This window comes from Sitophilus oryzae, unplaced genomic scaffold (genome assembly GCF_002938485.1).
Source record: "Sitophilus oryzae breed Bouriz unplaced genomic scaffold, Soryzae_2.0 scaffold_177_pilon_pilon, whole genome shotgun sequence".
NCBI lineage: Eukaryota > Metazoa > Arthropoda > Insecta > Coleoptera > Curculionidae > Sitophilus > Sitophilus oryzae.
Window position 1 is genome coordinate 9,406,850 of NW_022146479.1, and position 19,926 is coordinate 9,426,775.

Consider the following 19,926-nt stretch of genomic DNA (forward strand, 5'->3'; position numbering starts at 1 on the left):
CACAGCGTAAAACTACCCTTATAAAAAAAATCCGGTAGGCATGTGATTACAAGCATCCTTTCCAGAATTTAGGAATTTCTGGTTTTATTTGGTTGCCTAAACACGAAAAAGGATGGAGATGTCAGATGTCACCAGTGCTGTCAATGGAGCACCATTCATAAAAATGTCAGCCCGAATAAAGCCTTCGTAAAAGATGTGAAATAATTAGTGTTTTTTTAATAAAATGGCAACGCAAAAGCCGAGCTTATGGGCTGATCATTTGATAAACCGATTTGGGGATCAGGTGAGTGCTGTCCGTAACTCGTTATCAACAATTTTTTGCCAGATAATACTGCCCACTAACTAATCAATATTTACATGATCTCTAATCATTCAACACGTCCAGGGATATTTTTCATATATCTTATTTATTTATTTATAACTTTTTTAGTTACCATGTCGAATTGGTCCTCAAACCACTCATACTACCATAAATCAAGAACAAAACAAAAACTGTATTATTCAAATCTCCAAGCACAAATTTTCGTTAGTTTTAGATGGTTTTGTTAAAGTTCTAAAAAAAGTCAATGAAACCGTAAGTTCCTTTGAATTAAATAAAATAAGTATTAAATTGTCAGTATATGAACAGCTGTACATTCAGAAATATCTTAGGGTCCAGCATTTCCATATTCCATCACCAAGTTTTAAGTATTGATTTGTTGATATTTTAACTGAGCTATTTATTTAAATGTGTTTAATTTATTCTATGTGTTAAAATTTGTTTATTTTATGATAATAGATTTTGTCCAACACATATTTAATATATAGGTAGAATTATTAGATTAAAAATTATTATATTTACTTATAGTATGACAAAAATCAAAAACATGGATCTGAACAGGAAAAAAATTATTTTGATAGCTTATTTATAGTACTAGAAACTCTGGAAAAATGCTTTAATATTCAGCCCAAAGACTCTATCTCATTAACCATGGAGGAATGTCAAAATTTAAAAATTTTGTTAAAAGAAATTTGCAGTTATCTCCTTATAAAAGGTATTTTTATTTACTTCACCATATGTTACACAGATTTTTGGACTTTGGCTTAAAATTAAACATTTTTAGATGTTTTCCCAGAAAATAACCCAAACACTCATGCTGTGAGATTATTAGCCAGTAAAGTTCTTTTTGCATTATCAGTAAATTTTTTTAACATTGTATTCACAAGAATTACATCAAAGTTACAAGAGTGCGCTTCATCTCCAGAAGAAATTAGCGATTTAAGTGAAATTGAATTAATACAACACATAAATGTAGATGTTAAGAAGTTGTCCAAGCTTTTTCTAGAGGGTGTTATGAAATTTAAGCAGCTAAGAAAAAATGCTCAACAGTTGTATGTTACCTCTTTAGAAAAAGCTATATGGAATTGGATAGAAACCTATCCGTTTGAGTTTGCCGAATACCAAAAAAATCCTGATGAAGACTTATACAAAAATGCTGATCAGTTATTTGATATCATGGAGTCTTTTACTGACAATAAGAAAATTAAACCAAATATGTGGTCTTTACAAATGATGTTATTGATACTCAACCCTGTAAGTGCTTTGTTGGGGTATGGCAGAGGGAATTTAATATTACCGATTTTCTAATTATATTGTAGAAGGTCTTAGAAGACATAATATTATCAGAAACAACTGGTGGGACATCGCGATATTCTAGGAAAAAGAATTACATTGATAACATTAAAAAATGTCTTGCCATGCATTCAAATAATAAACAGTCAACTGAAGCAGCTGCAATAGCCTGTGTTAAATTATGCAAAGCATCTACTTATATTAGCATAGTGGATTCTACAAATAAAATTTTTATTTTAGTGCAGAATGTTATGAATGATTTAAAGGTAAATTGAATATAATTTCGCATTTCAAATCTACAATATTATTTTTTAGAATTTACTCTTTAACCCAACAAATCCTTATTCACGAAGAACGTGCATTGGTCAAGACATAGATATAATGATAGATTGTTTTGTCTCAGTTTTTCGCATAAAACCCCATGGAAATGATGTTTTAAAAATTTGTTTAAACTTAAACTCGCCTCCTACTTATCATTTTGTTTTGGTTAGATCTTTATACAAGATCGTCACTCAACCGCGCCTACCTTGGTGGCCAGTGATTGATATTGTTTACACAAAATCTGCCGAGTTAAGAGCAATATTTGCGGATATTTTAAGTAAAGTAGCTACTCAGGGTTATAGCCAACACACACCTTTGAAAATGATATCAATTACATTAAAAGGTAGTAAAGATGCTCAGCTAAAATATCGCGGTGGTGCAGAAGAAACACCAGTTTACAGGAACCTTCTTTTATACATGGTACGCCTTATTCATGCTGATCCTGTTTTAATGTTAAATCATCATGGTAAACCCGGGCATGAGATTCAGAGCTGCACTTTAGATTTAATTAATGGTTTGGTGTCTTTGGTTCATTTGCAATCCATGCCAGAGATTGCTCAAGAGGCCATGGATGCACTGCTAGTGTTGCATCATCCAGATAAAATAGAGATGTGGAATCCTGAAGCTCCAATTAATACCTTCTGGGACGTGGGGTCCCAAGTTCTCAGTCAAATTTCTGGGAAGCTCATTCAGCATCAGTATGTTAATTATACAGATATTCTAAAATGGCTCAGGGAAATAATGGTTTTTAGAAATGCCTTCTTAACTAAGCATAAAGAATATGCCACTCTTGGTAGCTCTATTAGCCATTCTTTGCAAGCTCACGTGAAGCTTGAGGTAATTTATAAGTCTGACATAGAACTATTTTAATTCTAATCAAATAAAATATTTTTCTAAGGTGGTTTGTTATATGTATTTGTGGAGTATTGATATTGATGCAGTTCTGGTTGCAATGAGTTGCTTTTCTTTGTTGTGCCAAGAAGCTGATATAATCTGTCTTTCAGAGGAAATTAGTGTAACCAATTTAGTTCCAAACTATCATGTATATCTTGAATTAGCTCAAGCATCTACTGTTCTGACAACAGGTAAGTTGTATTTTGGTCACAAGGTTAAAAAATTGGGTGGTATCCACAATACATTTTTTTTAATATATAAATATATTTTTAATATAATCCAAAAGTCTTGAACCTATCGAAAAAGTATGTAGTTTTTAGACACATCTATTTTTAAACATTTTTTACGATTTTTTCAATTCATAGCTACACTAATAAATATATTTTTTTAAATATCTTATTGTACAAAGATGGTTTGTTGACTATTCATTTTTTAAATATTTATAAATTTGGTTCTGAACCCTAATTAATATATTTTTATACCTATTTTAATATATATGTTAGCGTTAAAATCCGATGTCCGGTTAATGTCGACATTAACAGTATGTTAACAGGTTAATGTTTGGGTTTGGTTATGTTTTTGGTTGTTTTGTTGTGTGTTGTGTGTTATTCTCGAGATTAACCGAGTAATGTCGACATTAACCGGACATCGGACCTTAACCGTAAAGCTGTACGCACACTGGCGCGATCACGATCAGGGATTTAAGTGTACAAACACTTTATTGCTGCCCTGATCGTGATCGTGATCGCGCCAGTGTGCGTACAGCTTAACATATATTTTTATGATCTTTTATACAAAATAATACGCCTAAAATTATTGATTTATTTTTCTTCAGCTCAAATGAAATGTTTTGTTATATCTAGAGACAGACACAAGATAAATATAGTCAAGTTCCCTATTACATTCTATGTGTAAATAAGTTTTTTTAAAAGTAGTTAAATCATTCTCATTAATTCTAAAACAGGAACATTTTTTTATGTTTTTGAATTAATAGAGCGAAATTTGATTTCAATACCATTTATTTTATTTCATATCGTTATAAATAAGGTTGAAGCAGAATTAGTTGATCTTGGTCTAAGGAAGGTACCTTATATAATTACAACTTTTTACCTTAAATATATCAATAACAGGTGCAACTTAGAATACAATATATTAAGATATTTTGTTAAATAAATATTACAGAAAATAAAACTAGAGAAATGAAATGAACATTCTTGTTAGTAAATTAATAAAAGAAATTCACCACGGATTTTTTTTTTGTATTAGGAAAAAATTCTTATATAAAAATAATTTATTGAAAGATGTCTATATTACTGAAAATATAAGACTTCCGCTTTTTTTGTTGCGTATTTATAAAAGGATTTGTGAATATTTATTAGGGCGCCTCGCATTACAAAAACGAATCATGGCTTTGTTACGAAAAATCGAACACTGTTCAAACGGAGTGTACCCAGCTTGGGAGGAGACTTTTCGCAATTGGACAGCTTCCTATAAAAGTATATCGGCCTATTCAAAGACACGATCAGACGACGGCCAAATGGAACCTTTCCATAGATCCGTAGGAAAAAGAAGGGCCTCTCATCAGAATTCAGAACACGAATTAGAAGTAAATAACACTGGAATAATACAAAGCGTTTTGTTTTAAAACTACGATTATTCCCACAGAAAGAACAGATCAACGAGTGGGCTAACATGACAGGCTTCTTGTGCGCTTTGGGTGGGGTATGTTTACAAGCCCGAACCAAAGCCTTGCAAGCAGCTGCAGCTGCGGCAGCTCAACAGCAACAAATTCAGCAGCAACAGGCTCAGCAACAAAGCTCTCACGGAGCTAACCATCCCGGGCATACTCCCATCTCTAGTCATTCTAGCGGATCATCAAACAACGCTTCCGGGGCCTATTCTAGCATGTCTTCTCTGCCTCCTGGATCAGGTGTATGTGATACGCCATCTGGATCTAGGAGGGGAAACACTATGAGCAGTGCCTCCCCAAGACCTCATCTTGATATAGAAGGCAATAATGTTACTCAGTAAGTACTGCATGTGCATGGTTTATTTTCTTCCTAATACAATTTTTTTGTTAGATTTGTTGAACTTCTTCTGCGCCTTCTCGTTTGTAACAATGAAAAATTCGGACCTCAAATTCAAAAGCATGTAAAAGAATTAATAGGCCACGAAATGGCTGCAGCTCTATACCCCATACTTTTCGAACAAATCAAAATTATTATTGATAAGTTTTTTGATCAAAGCGGCCAAGTTATGGTGACTGATCTCAATACCCAATTCATAGAACACATCATAGTAATTCTAAAAAACATCTTGGATTATAACAAGAACGATCAGCCCTCGGAGCATCTAGGAGTAACCAGCATAGAAGGAATGATGCTCCAAATAGTGAAATATGTTAGAAATCTAGATATGACCGTTCACGGGCTTCACATCAAAACGAAAGTATGCCAGCTTGTCGAGATGATGATGCATAGAAGGGATGATCTTTCCTTTCGACAAGAAATGAAGTTTAGAAATAAATTAGTGGAGTATTTAACAGATTGGGTGATGGGTTCTAGTCATCAAATTTCTCCCCCTAGCGGCAGCGATATAACACATATGACCAGAGACTTAGATCAGTCAGCCATACAAGCTGTAGCATCGCTTTTGAGAGGTCTGCCTTTACAGCCTGAGGAATCCGATAGGGGTGACTTAATGGAGGCAAAAAGCCAGTTATTTCTCAAGTATTTTACTTTGTTTAAAAATTTGTTGAATGAATGTAACGAGGGCATTAGCGGATGTTCGGAGGTCTTAGAATTATCCGATAGCGAGGAATGTAGACATCGGTTAAATTCGGAAAACTTATCCAACTTACGAAGCGCTACGATACAAGCGATGTCTAATCTCCTTTCTGCAAACATTGACAGTGGTCTTAGACACTCAATAGGTAAGTTTAAAAATACTGTTTGAGGTTTAAAATAAAGTACTTAAATAATTTTTGTTGTAATAGATTTAGGTTACAACAAAGATCTTCAAACTAGGGCAGCTTTCATTGAGGTTTTAACAAAAATATTACAACAAGGAACGGAGTTTGACACGCTTGCCGAGACGGTCTTAGCCGATAGATTCGAACAGCTAGTCCAATTGGTTACAATGATTAGTGATAAAGGTGAATTACCTATAGCTGTAGCTTTAGCAAATGTAGTAACGACCACGCAAATGGACGAGCTAGCTAGAGTTTTTGTTACGTTATTCGATGCAAAACATCTGCTTTCTCCTCTTTTATGGAATATGTTTTATAGAGAAGTTGAGATATCCGACTGTATGCAGACGTTATTTAGAGGAAATTCTCTAGGCAGCAAGATAATGGCATTTTGTTTCAAGATTTACGGAGCCAGTTATTTGCAAACGCTTTTAGAACCTTTAATTAAGCCATTATTGAATGATGAACCTTCTCAGAGTTTCGAAGTAGATCCGGCAAGGTTAGATTCAACTGAAGATATTGAAGAAAATCGTCAAAATCTTGTTGCTTTAACTCAAAAAGTATTCGACGCAATCGTCTGCTCAGCTGATAGATTTCCACCTCAATTACGTTCTATGTGTCATTGTTTGTATCAAGTATTGAGCAAGAGATTTCCACAGTTTCCTCAGAACAACATCGGAGCCGTCGGTACGGTTATTTTTTTAAGATTCATTAATCCAGCTATAGTCTCTCCCCACGAGATGGGCATAGTCGTCAAACAAGTGCCAAATCATATCCGTAGAGGTTTAATGCTGATGTCGAAAATCTTGCAAAACATCGCTAATCACGTGGAGTTTAGTAAAGAACAGCACATGCTACCCTTCAACGATTTTCTTAAAGCCCATTTCGAAACAGGCAGGAGATTTTTCATAACCATAGCTTCAGATTGCGAGACCGTCGATCAAGCTTCACATTCCATGTCGTTTATTTCCGATGCAAACGTACTAGCGCTGCACCGTCTTTTATGGAACCATCAGGAAAAAATCGGAGATTATTTGTCGAGCAGCCGCGACCACAGATCTGTGGGAAGACGCCCTTTTGATAAAATGGCCACCCTGTTAGCCTATCTTGGGCCTCCAGACCACAGAACATTCGATTCTCAGTAAGTTCATTTCTGCGATGAAAAATACTCCATTGTGGTTTCACAACTTTTTATTGCAGCTTGCTCTCAGCCAATTCGAAATGGAAATCCCTGGATATGACGGCCACTGATTTCGAGGTTATGATGGCTATGCAGAACGTAGAAGAACATGAAGAGTTCAAATCACTTCAATCGCTTAGTATTTTTTACCAGTCTGGTACCAGCAGGTCTGGCAATCCAGTCTTTTATTATATAGCTAGGAGATATAAGTAATAATTTTAGGGACATCTTAGGTATACACCAGTTCAATGTTTACGATGTTTTTTAGGATTGAAGAGATCAGCGTGAATTTATTTGTATACCATATTCTTGTAACTTTAAAACCGTTTCGCAGTTTGCCTTTTGAAGTGGTTGTCGATTTTACACGCACTGGTACTGAGAATAGGTTTAGTACTGAATGCTTACAGAGATGGTTTTCCGTCTTACCTATAGGAGCAATCGAAAATATTTACGCTGTCTATATTTATAATTGCAATAGTTGGGTTCGCGAGTATACAAAATACCATGACCGAATTTTATACTCTATAAAGGTAATCTCAACGATACCAATTTAAAACCTTGTAGTATATTGTGACATTTCATTTAAAGCCTCGTCTACACATAATGTTTTACCTGTCAGTTAGAACGGAGGACTGTCGGTCGGACAGAACTGGCGGCAATTCTGTAGAATGGGCGGTCTTCCGTAGTGAGACTGACAGGTAAAACGTTACGTGTAGACGGAACTTAATATACATACACAAATATAAAAATTAAATGTCTTTTAATATTTTATCTAGTATATTTTAAATGCATTTACCTTTAGATTTTGAAATTTACATAAAAGTATTTGGAAATGTATATTGAACCGGTGTTTACAGGGAAATAGAAAGATAATCTTTCTGGATCACCCGTCGAAAATTAACGACTACATTGATCTGGATCAGCAGAAATTGCCTGGAGCAACTTTAAGCCTAGATGAAGACTTGAAAGTGTTTAACAATGCCTTAAAACTGTCGCACAAGGATACAAAAGTGGCAATAAAAATAGGTCCTACCGCTATTCAAATCACATCGGCAGAACGAACAAAAGTCTTAGGACACTCTGTCTTTTTAAATGATGTTTATTACGCTTCCGAAATCGAAGAAGTCTGCTTAGTAGATGATAATCAATTTACCATAACTATTGTTAACGAGAGCGGGCCTTTGAGTTTTATTCATAACGACTGTGATGTCATCGTTCAGGCCATTATACACATAAGGAATCGCTGGGAGCTCAGTCAACCCGTAAGTATACGTTATTCTTAAGGATTCTAGCGTGCAAGTTTGTTTGCTACTTTGGTAAGACACAGACCCATGACTGGAAGCATATCAGGCCCAAACCCAATCTGTTTACCTGGTCTTGTAAATAATTCGATGTAAGGTTGCATAAAGTGTAGGTCAAACGTACACCCGGTTTTGTTTTCCTACATTTATATTCAATCTTCTAACCAATAATTTTCAGCTAAATATTTTTTAGTTCTTAACAGAGTATACATAGTGGATTCTCAATTTCAGGATACTGTAACAGTTCACCAAAAAATTCGACCTAAAGATGTACCTGGTACTTTACTAAATATGGCGTTGTTGAATTTAGGAGTACACGATCCGATGCTACGTACCGCTGCCTACAATTTGCTTTGCGCTCTTACGGCTACGTTTGATCTGAAAATCGAAGGACAGCTTTTAGAGACTCAGGGATTGTGCATTCCTTCCAACAATACTATTTTTATTAAATCTATATCTGAAAAATTAGCTACCAACGAGCCCCATTTGACTTTAGAATTTCTGGAAGAGTGTATGCAGGGTTTCAAAGTGTCTAGTATAGAATTAAAGCATTTGTGTTTGGAATACATGACACCTTGGCTTCCAAATCTAGTGAAATTTTGCAAACCGACAGATGACGTGAAGAGATACAAGAAGGTATCTGAAATACTTGAGAAGCTTATTGTTTTAACAATCAAAGAAACAGAAATGTATCCCTCGGTACAAGCGAAAATATGGGGTACTCTAGGCCAAGTATCGGATTTGATCGATGTTATACTAGATAGTTTTATGAAGTCTTCTGCTGATGGGGGTCATAGTACTATTATGGTGGAAGTTCTAGCTGATACTACCGTAGCTTTAGCGTCAGCTAATATTCAATTGGTAGCCAAGAAAACTATAGCCAGGTTTTTTAAAGTTATCCGCGGTATAACAACAATGCAACTTCAGGTTAGGTGTGAAAAAAATTTGAAATTGGAATTTTTTGAAGATGTTTTTAATTTCAGGTCGAAGAAAGTGTCTCTGCTGTTGCAGTATTAGAAAGCAACTCAATGTGGGAGGATTTAACGGTCTTAGCGCGATATTTACTTATGCTCTCTTTTAATAATTGTTTAGATGTCGTACGCCACCTACCTTATTTGTTTCATACCGCCACTTTTCTAGTTTGCTCAGGATCTCTCAATATGAGAGCGGCTACGCATGGTCTTATAATGAATATTATCCATTCTTTATGCACGTGTACCAAACCTCGCTTTTCCGAAGAGATCCAGAAGTTTCTTCGCCTCTCTCTTGACGAATTTTCTTTGCCGAAATATTACGTTCTTTTTGGGATTAGCAAAGTAAAAAACGCGGCCGTTACCGCCTTTAGATTAGGAGTTAAACATCAGGAACATCGATTTTTTGTTTGCGCAAAAGGACCAGAACAGGCATGTCATCATCAAACGTACCACAGCCAGACCTGTCAAGCCGCTCAAACGATGACTACCAGCACCACTACTCCCACGGCGCCTCCACCATCAGATAAGACTAATAACGCAGCTGTTCAAGAGAGGGAACGTGTTTCTCTAAGTTCTTTAGAAGTCATCACAGACGCCTTGTTGGAGATTTTGGAGGCTTGCATGAAGGAAGTTGAAGATTGCGACTGGCTGAGTCAGTGGACTACGTTAGCTAGGAGTCTGGCCTATTGTTACAACCCCGCTCTGCAACCTCGTGCACTTATCGTTTTTGGATGCATCGCAAAGAATGCGACGGACTCAGAAGTAGTTCAAATAATGCGCACAATGATTAAGTCTTTGGAGTCCTGGAGCGACATTCTCTTGCTTGAGGCATCTATTATGTGTCTTACACGATTACAACCCGTTTTGTGTTCGGATTCGCCCATCCACAAGTCGATTTTCTGGGTGGCCGTCTCTGTTCTGCAGCTGAATGAAACGAATCTGTATGCTGTAGGTTTAGCGCTATTAGAACAGAACCTTCATACTCTCGATTCTCAGGGAATATTCGATGAAACTGTAAGTAATTCATCTCAAAATCACTGGAGAAATATTGAAAATGCTCCTTTTTTAGCCGCTGGAACAAGTCATGATGCAAACAAGAGATCCATTGGAGACGTATTTTAAGCAAATGGACCACAACGTTGGTTTAAGTTTTAAAACAAATTTTCATTTTGCCCTAGTTGGACACTTGCTCAAGGGATACCGTCATCCCACCGCTACAACTGTTTCTAGAACTGTAAGGGTTCTCACGATGCTGCTTTCTATTGTAGCCAAACCTTCTAGAAGAGACAAATTTGAAGTAACCCCAGAGAGTGTAGCGTATTTAACAGGTAATACTTAACAGGCGTCTCTACCTGCTAACAAGGTCTTCAGTTTGAATAGCAACATAATCTTTTATTCTAGCCCTTATCGGATACTCGGAAGAAGTTAGAAGTAGATGTCATGTAAAACATTCCTTTCCACGATACATGACCGATTCTTTGTCCCAAGAGAATTTTTTGATCGAATCGAATGCTCAGTCGAATACGTCCCAACAATCTGTGGCAACCACGTCGGGAAACGTGTTCAACGCCACTTCGGCCAGAAGACAGAAATCGTGCGACCTTCTCGACCAATCTGTACTTGCCCAGGCAAGACAGAACAAGCCGCCTAATAGTACGCAACATCAGGTACGTCCCAATTCTTTTAATCCTCCTTTCTTTTTGCTGATTGAATATTTGTTGACTAATATTATTTCATATTAATTGTGAGACTGTGTGTTTATTTTTTGTCATACTCCCTTTATTATGTGTAGCTGTAGTTTAATGTTCGAAACTGACACGCATTTATTCATTGATAGTTTTGTTTCTCATCGCTGCCTAACAGTCATTTTTCGGTTGGTACTAGTAGAAAAAGGTATTTTTTTGTTTCCAATTGGTTTGTAAAATCTCGTATTACACAAAGGTCAAGTTATTTTAAAGGTACATACAGATCTTCTTCAATCAGACTGTTTTAAAAATTCTCACAAATCTTTGCATCATAATCCAGGTTATTTCTCACAACCTTACCAAATCGCTGGCAGTACTATCTTACTTGGTTTCTACAGTAACAATAGAAGCCCTGTTCTATTGACCAGACTTTACAAACCTTTATAATAGTATCTGTATGTACCGCAACAATTCACTGTATAATCATTGTTTAGAGTAGGTAAGAGAGATACAAAATTAATATATACATCACATTCCTAAATTCAGGGTGCCTACTATTGAACTAATGAGAAAAAGGAATCAGGAATTTTATTTCAAACTGAGCCCCCACAAATATTTTTTAGTTTACGTTTTTCTTAATTAATATTGCAATTAGGTAGGCACCTTGTAGCAATTCAGTTTTTCATAACAAACACAAACTAAAATACTACAGTCTAAAAAAGGGAGGACACTTCGTCTCATAACTTTCTGATGTATCCAAAGGACAAATATTTAATTTTATATATTTATTTTTTATTTTATTATTACCAAAATACCGTATATTTCAATAATAAAAGTATTTTAGTACAGAAAAAAATTATAACTTAAGTACTCAAAAAGTTCAGTTTAACATCATGAGACCTAGCCAATTTACAATGGTTAAGTGTCATAGTTTTCAGCTGAAATTTTTATTCATAGTTACTGTAAGTCCAGTAATAGAGTGTTGGTTTTGTGGATACAGTCACAGAGTACCTTATGGTCTGCGCATATATTTGATCAGAAAGAAAAGTAAATCTGAGAGGAACTAACAAAGCAATATATATTTCTGACCTTAGAGTACCATTTTTGTCAACCTTAATTCTAGCTTTATTGATTGACATTTATTTAAAGTCACTGTAAAATATTAAACGTATCTATAATATAAACTGTTTAGTACTTCAAAAAATGAGAGGCAAGTTTTAATTAAGCTAATTACTTTTTATTGAAGCATTGCACTATTATGCCCTTAAGGTTATATATAGAAAAGATACAATATTTAACCCTGCTTTGCTCTGTTCAGGTGTATGTGGGACCAAGAAGGTTGCTATTGATTATTTGAGGTTAGAATTGCGCTATACCCAATAGACACATACAAATAGTAACAAACTTCACGTGTAACTGACTAGGTCGAGAGGCCAAATTCGGCGGGTAATAAAGGTTGGCGCAGTCTAGATTTGAGCTCGGGCCTCCAGGCCAACACTGTCCTCACCCGGACTTTATTTCGCACGCAGCGATCTAGCTCAGTGCCCGTTCAACAGAACTCTGCAAACGTTTCAATAAATACTGAATGCCCTCCAGACGTGCCACAAAACAAAGTAAGCCAATGCCTGAGAGTCTACAGTGACTATCTAGTTTAAATTGCTCATTCTTCTATATAGTTATTTCTTACTTATATATACAGTTTTTCATATATATACGAGTTTTTCGATCAGCGTTCAGCAATAGTTTCGGCTCTTTATATTTTCTCTCCACCTCAGTACAATGGTTGTCAGTATGTTAACCTTGAGAATGTGTATTGACCATATACGCATATGGCGACGAGAGCGTTGACGCAGGGATAATGGTATGCGCAGGATATGATGATATGATAGGCTATTAACAGTAGTGGTATATTTAAAGTAAATGTCATAAAAACTTATTATCCATTGTCAAGTTACTGAGGGGACTATAAATATAATTGAGCTATTGACTATATTCGAACGCGAAACGTCTAGGATGGGTCCAAAGGAAGCATCTTGTTTCCTAAGGTGTGCTGTGTGCTTAGATGTGGACTTTGGAACCGATTCGTTTTTATGCTTACTTTTTATTATAGCTGGCACAAAACTTTTTTCTATAAATCAAAGTGTATTTCTAGGAAGCATTACCTACAAAAATATAATATGGTGGTGGAATTTAAACAACCTGATATGGCAGAAATTGGTCAGTTATGGACATAACAATACCTGAAATCAAATTATAACCAAAACATCTATATTTTCACACTATATACTATTAAAATAATACACTTTGTTTTCTCTATTCATATCCTTTTTTGACAGTCTATCGTTTTTTCGCTTTTTCAATCCTTTGTTACAAGTACCAGACTACCAAGTACTTGCTTGCAGTACGCCTACTTTGAAACGTTATTTGATCACTTATTTAATTAAATAAACAATCGAAAACAAACTGGCGTACTGTAGAGATACTTATGCATTTTTTCCTTTTTCCTTTTTTTAAACATGGCTGCTTATCTATGCTGTTTGTGTAACTTTTGGGGCCTTCATCTATACAGTCTGCACGAGCTCTCTTCAAAACGCAACGTTCATTTTCTGTCCCAACCACAAAAGAACAAAAATCTATTGATGATGATGCATCCAAGGTATGATAATCACTTTTGATTTCTCACCTTTGCACACATATTTTACTTTTTCTTCAAGTAAACACAGAATTATTCCTTCAATATGAGTACATTTATAGAAAAAATGCTGTAAGCACAGTTTATTCAATACTCTATGCAATGCGTACACGCTAGCTCGCTACAATCTACAAATATTTTGGCTCTCTCTACGCAGACAGTGGGGCCTAGCAGTTGGTGAGGTATATGCTAAGGAGGTGACGCTCACGTTTATATTGCATAAGCTGCGCTAATAATAATTTCTGTAACTTTACAAGCAAGCAAGTTTAACCTAAATTACTTTAGTAAAACAAATAACTTTACAGTACGTCTATCCGTTCTGTATCTACGGGGCATCCGTAAGGGGGGAGACGATATTCTCTCCATGTTTCTCGTAAGAAATTAGACGCCGCGTCCCATCAATAAAAATTCGACAAATTTGCAAGTAGCCAATGAAATGAGTGGGCGGAGTGTTTTGCGGTGACATACTCGCCCAAGTCCACGTGGACTTTCTGCCTCTATTTAGGTAGCGATTTATAAAATATATTGCTGTTTATTTAAATGTTTTTTGTCCGCATTTCTTTCATAATCACAGATCCAGTAGACGTGCTTTAAGTGTTAGTTTATATAAAAAAAACTCAACAAAAAATAATGAAGAAGTAAGAAGTTGTTTCTATGGTGATTGAAAGTCACAATTTATGTCAGTTTTTACCTCATATATTGGAATATATTCAAAAAAGCACCTGGCACATTTCTAAAATAATATTTTAGACTATGATAAATAGCTTCTTTGCACACACTACTCTAAAACTATTGGCTTTTTAACGCATGATATTTTTTAAGTAGGTAGTCATTATCTGAGACAGTTCTTTACCGATTTAAACTTTTTTATGTACAAAAAGGTTCACAAAAATGTAGACTATTACACTTGATACATACGGTAGAATTTAATTATTAAAAAAAAGTTCATATTATAAATATAAATATTCCTGGATATAATAGTACGAGAGCTAGCAACGTCGGGAAAACAAGTATTTTAAGACGTCTGGCTCTTTGATATATCTTTTATTATGCTCTCTGGAACAGCATGCGGCCCGTCTGGCTGCCGATACCCGTTGCGTTCACTACTGCGCACCCAAAGAAGATGCTCTATTTTTTACTTAGCGCTTTAATTTCTAGTATTGAATAAAAATCGAGCAAGTCTCCATTAGCTCGGCGCGTAGAGCTTTCGCCTATGAAGCGAAGGTCACTGTTTCGATACCGGCTGGGAGTGCAACTTTTTTATTTTATTTTTTTTTCGTTTATATTCTGATAGTAAAGTACTAAATATTTGCTTTTTTATCACCGATATAAACGAATCAGAATATAAATTATAATATAATATATATAATATAATATCAGAATATAAACGTAAAAAAAAATAAAAAAAACTTGCAATCCCAGCCGGTATCGAACCACTGACCTTCGCTTCATAGGCGAAAGCTCTACGCGCCGAGCTAATGGGAACTTACTCGGTTTTTATTCAATACTAGAATTTAAAGCGCTAAGTAAAAAATATAGGATCTTCTTTGGATGCGCAGTAGTGAACGCAACGTGTATCGGCAGCCAGACGGCCTGCACGCTGTTCCAGACATAATAAAAGATATATCAAAGAGCCAGACGTCTTAAAATACTTTCTCGAAAACGTTGCTAGCTCTTAGACTATAACTAGGTGATTTTATTTGATTTCGTTATTCTAATATATCTGCAATGTAATTGCAGAATCGAAGCACGAGAGTATCGGTGAGTAATGAAAATAATGTGCTGTTGGATCCAGAAGTACTGGCGGATTTCGGTATCCAAGCCTTAGTACTGACCACGTTGGCCACCCTTGCAAAGCATAGCACTGGAGAAGTAGAGACGAGAACGTTATATAAGTTTTTAGCGGAAGGAGCTACAGTTTTTCCAAGAGTGTTTCCAGTAATGTAAGTAAGAAATGAAGATTTAGTGTTGGTAAAACTAATCTAGAAGAGAATTTTATAAACATAATGGTAATTTTGACATTAAATAATCTGGCTATAATTTTATTTTTATAATTATTATTATATTATTTCTATAATTATATTTTTATTCCAGTTATAATTTGTTGGACCAAAATTTAAAAAGTATAGTTACTGGAAACCACGATTTGGAGACTTTGAGCGCTGTGAGGACTATTATACAGACGATGATCACTTGCGAGTGTACCACTCAGGAGAACATCCATTATCTTCAGAACTGTGGCTTTGCTGGGCTGTGGAGGTTTGCTGGGTCATTTCTTAAAGTGAAGCAGGTAAAATTTGATGCTGTGTTTAATATAGAATGTTATCGATACAGTGACGGGTTGTTTTAGGGTGAAAGTCAGAAAGGGACAAATATTGAAGGGCCGAGCGTGTTATTTAGGGATTGTTTAATGCAAATGGTGGAGATCTACATGCCGACTGAAGATGACGCTGGTGAAAACGGGGAACCAGCTGCTGCTTTCCCCTCGATCCTCAGCGCGAACGACCTGAACACGAATCTGTCTTATTCCAGTCTGCTGCAATCGCCGACTGACAAGGACGGGGGTAGTTTTGAGAAAGATGACGACGACGCTACTGGGGGCAGTCAGACTTCCCTCGACAAGGTCTTTTCTAGTAAATTGTGAAAATGTTACAAAGCGCTTTGAGATAAATTGTTAGAGGAATTGGCGCCATGTCACCGTGCCTCGTGTTCACTCGTTGATTTACATAAAGTTAACTTGAAGACTGCTAATTATTTCTTTACGTTTAGATTAAGTTCTATTGTGCCCCGGGGTGTGGCCGCGAACTTTTCTAACAATTTAGAAAAATATTTATATTCTAAACTAACGGATATGTGAAACTACAATGTACAAATTTATTACAGTTGTTATTTTGTCTTTATTTCGCGTAAGTTACGTCTCAGTATTTTTTTTATTACGTAGAGTTTTTATAGTTAAGTCTCCACAATGAAATACATTCTCTTCAAATTGACCAAACGGATAATAACTCATTCCAATATAAATCAATTTTATTTTTGCAAGATTTCACAAATACCATTTCAAACAGAAATTTTCAAACGTTAAATCGTTTTATTAATTTGACATTTTTGCTTTATTTGTTTTTAAATAAATTAAAATAATTTCATTAAACTAACGTCCTATTTTCAAACTCTGTATTATACAGTTAAATGTAGATTAACTAATGTCATAATTAGAATGTTCCTATGCAGTTAGTTAGTTCTTGTTTCTTGGAGTAACTATTTTTCCAGTCTGTATCTTTATTTCATTTCAAACTTGTTTTTTTGTGTGTCTCAATGGCTTCTTTCATTCCGTCTGAATGAGGTGATGAAACTGAATATATACAAACATGAAGCTTGCAGGGAACACATAATTTATAATTAGTTGAATTAAATTCTGTTCAAGGTCATTACATGAAAAAGATCGAATGAAGATCGATAATTTTAGAAAATGATACCATAAAAGTACCCCTCACAACAGAATTTATCCTATCAACTTGTGTTTCCAAAAAAATAGGCGGATGCAGAGCAGCTCGTTTCAACCTTCTAACAGGTGCATAACTTTTTTTAAGGATGTTTTTTGACTTCCTATATTTTTATAAGCAAGAACATTATAAGGAAATAACGGTAAGTCTTAACCTGGTGATACCTATAACATGAAAATGTCATTTTTATTCTAAAGTTTAATAATTAATACTGATAATTCGTTATTAATATATTAAACGCCTGTTATTGTTAGATGTCCCATGATAAATATAATTGCAAGACTCCCGTCTTGATATTGTTAAAAATATATTGTTAAAACTCGTGTACATTTGTATATATACATACATAATATATAATAGATATATCTATATAAAATTTATTAGTTTGCAGTTTTGATATATGAATTTAGAAAAAAAAGAACTTTTATGGATATTAAAGCAAACGATTTTTAGTGTCTAATTTTGATATAAATACGAATATATAGAATATTTCAATTAGTATCTTAGGATTTCTTTTTACACGCGTTTAACTGTATAATACTTGATTTGTTAAAAAGGGATGCTTTTTTATGACACTAGTGCAGCAATTAAATAATAATATTAATGTTCTTGACAAAGTTAAAATTCCATTTCACATATCCCATTTTTTCCCATCTTTCTATATTAAATGTACAAAAATATAGGGCTAAGACTAGAAAAATGGTTGCAGTTCTTTAGGGGATTAAAAAACAACGGCCTTACATTTTAAGAACTGAAGCGTGGGCCACCGGAAGATATAAAAGGAAACCTTTTTTGTTCCTTTTAATCTTTGGTAGGTTAAACCATTACGATAAATTTACCTTCCAAGCACTGAGGGAGAAATTTGCAGAGTGTCGTCACAGGTCATTAGACAGCTGGTTAAAGTATATTCCTGTCAATGAACTATATAATACAAGATAGGACTTAATAAGGTTTTTAGACACTGTGCTCCATATATTTATGAATAATTATCTCTAAATGCACTTTGTATTAATCAATAGACAAAATGATTTGGTGTGTTGACGTTCACGAAGTAATGGTGGATACAAAATGGTTCAACCTTTCAAAAGTGTTACATTGGTGAGAAATTTGGCATGTTTACCTTATAAAATTCTGAACACTTCGACTTAAAATAAGTCTTTTTGTCTTCTCTTATCTGATTTACAAGTATTTCGAAGGTTTTTACCTGTGTAACACTTGCATGGCACAAATAAATGTTAATATATAATGGTCAGTTAGCGATAAGACTTATTCTTTTATAAGGCTGTGTATCTTGGTATCTACTGAGCTTTTTTTCACAACGAATGTTCGCATGAATGGCATTTTTGAATGGAGATTCTTTACTTGGTTTATCCTCACATTTCTTTCAGATTCTTAAAGTGTATTAAATAAAATACACATAAAGCAGGATTAAATAGATGCAATATGGTTTTAAAAATCAGAAATTGAACTTCAGTCTCTTTAATGAAGGAAATATTTAAAAAAATATAAAACATCTAAAAATTAAAAAAAAATCCATATCTATTCTGAAACTGGAGAAAAAATCATAATCTGTTCTTTTGTGAGAGAAAATATAATTTAATTAATTTTGTTATGTTTGGAGATTAGAAGGGGTCTAATATCATCGAAAACCATGAAAGTTTGGAATATATTTAATATAAGAAAATATTTTGGGAAATATAATTTTAGCTAGCTATAGATATAATAAATGTCCAATAAAGCATTAACTTACAGAAAATCTAGTGGTTCGACTATAGTCATGCAATATTTAGAGACATTGCCATCAAGATATACATTACCAGGTGTGTCTCAAAAGTGGCTCACCCCCTATAACTTTTTATTTTTTCAGATAAAAAAACCAGATTGGGTATGTTAGTATATGACACAAATTAGGATTGATTGACGTATTCAATTGTTTTTGGTTTCACCGGAAATGACTACAACTTTTGATTTTTAAATGGCACCCTCGGTATTTTTTTACTTTGTTCGATAGAAAATGACACTAAAATGACATGATATTCTGAATAGAATGAAACCTTTTGACATTTCCGCTTTAAAAAAAAATCGTATTTTAAATTTCAATCTAGAGCATCATGGTTTTGTTGAAAACACTAATTTTTATTCAAGGAACCTTGGAGAAATAGATTTGATTGTCTAATGTTTTTGGTGCCTTGTCCTGGCCGGTTAGAAGATGCACAAATCGTATTTTTAGTCATATCTAAATTTTTTCAAATGGAACGAGGGTGGCATTAGCATATTTGGAAAAAGCATTTTCTTACAAATAATTTGGTACCACACACTTGGTATTTCGAGTCAAATTATCGTTATGAACCGCATGTTACAATTTCAAATAAACCATATGAGAAAATGCCAAAAGTTGACATATGATATGTCATTCTGTTCAGAGAGTCATTTTCTATCTAATAAATAAATAAAACCGAGGGTGCCATTTAAAAATTAAAGTTGTAGTCATTTCCGGCGAAACAGGGAGTGACGAAAAACAACTGAATACGTCAATCAATCATTTATTTCATATACTAACACCAAATCTCGTTTTTTTTGTGAAAAAGTAAAAAAGTTATAAGGGTAAGCCACTTTTGAGACGCACCCGGTATAAGTTAAGAATATCCAAATCCTCATAAATGTATCTATAGATTTTCATCAACCATTTCTAAACCTGTCGCCCTCAGTTGATGTCACTTAAGTGTCGTGTGTATGCCGAAGTATCTTATTGTATAACCCGAAGAGTGATCTATAATATTTCATTTATATTAGAGTTTT

General features: G+C 34.6%; 1 protein-coding gene across 2 annotated transcripts; it reads left to right on the top strand.

The window, feature by feature from the left end:
• The first annotated feature begins 145 nt into the window (after positions 1–145).
• On the top strand, positions 146–18,806 carry LOC115882507 (neurofibromin). Of its 2 annotated transcripts, none has more exons than XM_030900591.1 (22): positions 146–283; positions 431–574; positions 848–1,034; positions 1,104–1,573; positions 1,639–1,878; positions 1,928–2,770; positions 2,832–3,018; positions 4,207–4,433; positions 4,493–4,854; positions 4,909–5,759; positions 5,823–6,936; positions 6,996–7,184; positions 7,244–7,505; positions 7,833–8,237; positions 8,508–9,203; positions 9,260–10,264; positions 10,320–10,578; positions 10,652–10,917; positions 12,360–12,548; positions 15,368–15,570; positions 15,722–15,917; positions 15,978–18,806. In XM_030900591.1, the coding sequence occupies exons 1-22, from the start codon at positions 224–226 to the stop codon at positions 16,269–16,271; spliced, it is 8,649 nt and encodes a 2,882-aa protein (XP_030756451.1). In that variant the 5' UTR covers positions 146–223; the 3' UTR covers positions 16,272–18,806. The 2 variants fall into 2 exon arrangements, with proteins under 2 accessions (XP_030756451.1, XP_030756453.1); XM_030900593.1 differs by lacking the exon at positions 12,360–12,548 and adding an exon at positions 13,505–13,591.
• The last annotated feature ends 1,120 nt before the right edge of the window (positions 18,807–19,926 follow it).

Coding starts and splice junctions, on each gene's coding strand:
- LOC115882507 (XM_030900591.1), top strand. CDS start 224: ATGGCAACGCAAAAGCCGAGCTTATGGGCTGATCATTTGATAAACCGA. Junction 4,434..4,492: donor ATTCAGAACACGAATTAGAA/GTAAATAACACT, acceptor TTATTCCCACAG/AAAGAACAGATCAACGAGTG. Junction 10,265..10,319: donor AGGGAATATTCGATGAAACT/GTAAGTAATTCA, acceptor CTCCTTTTTTAG/CCGCTGGAACAAGTCATGAT.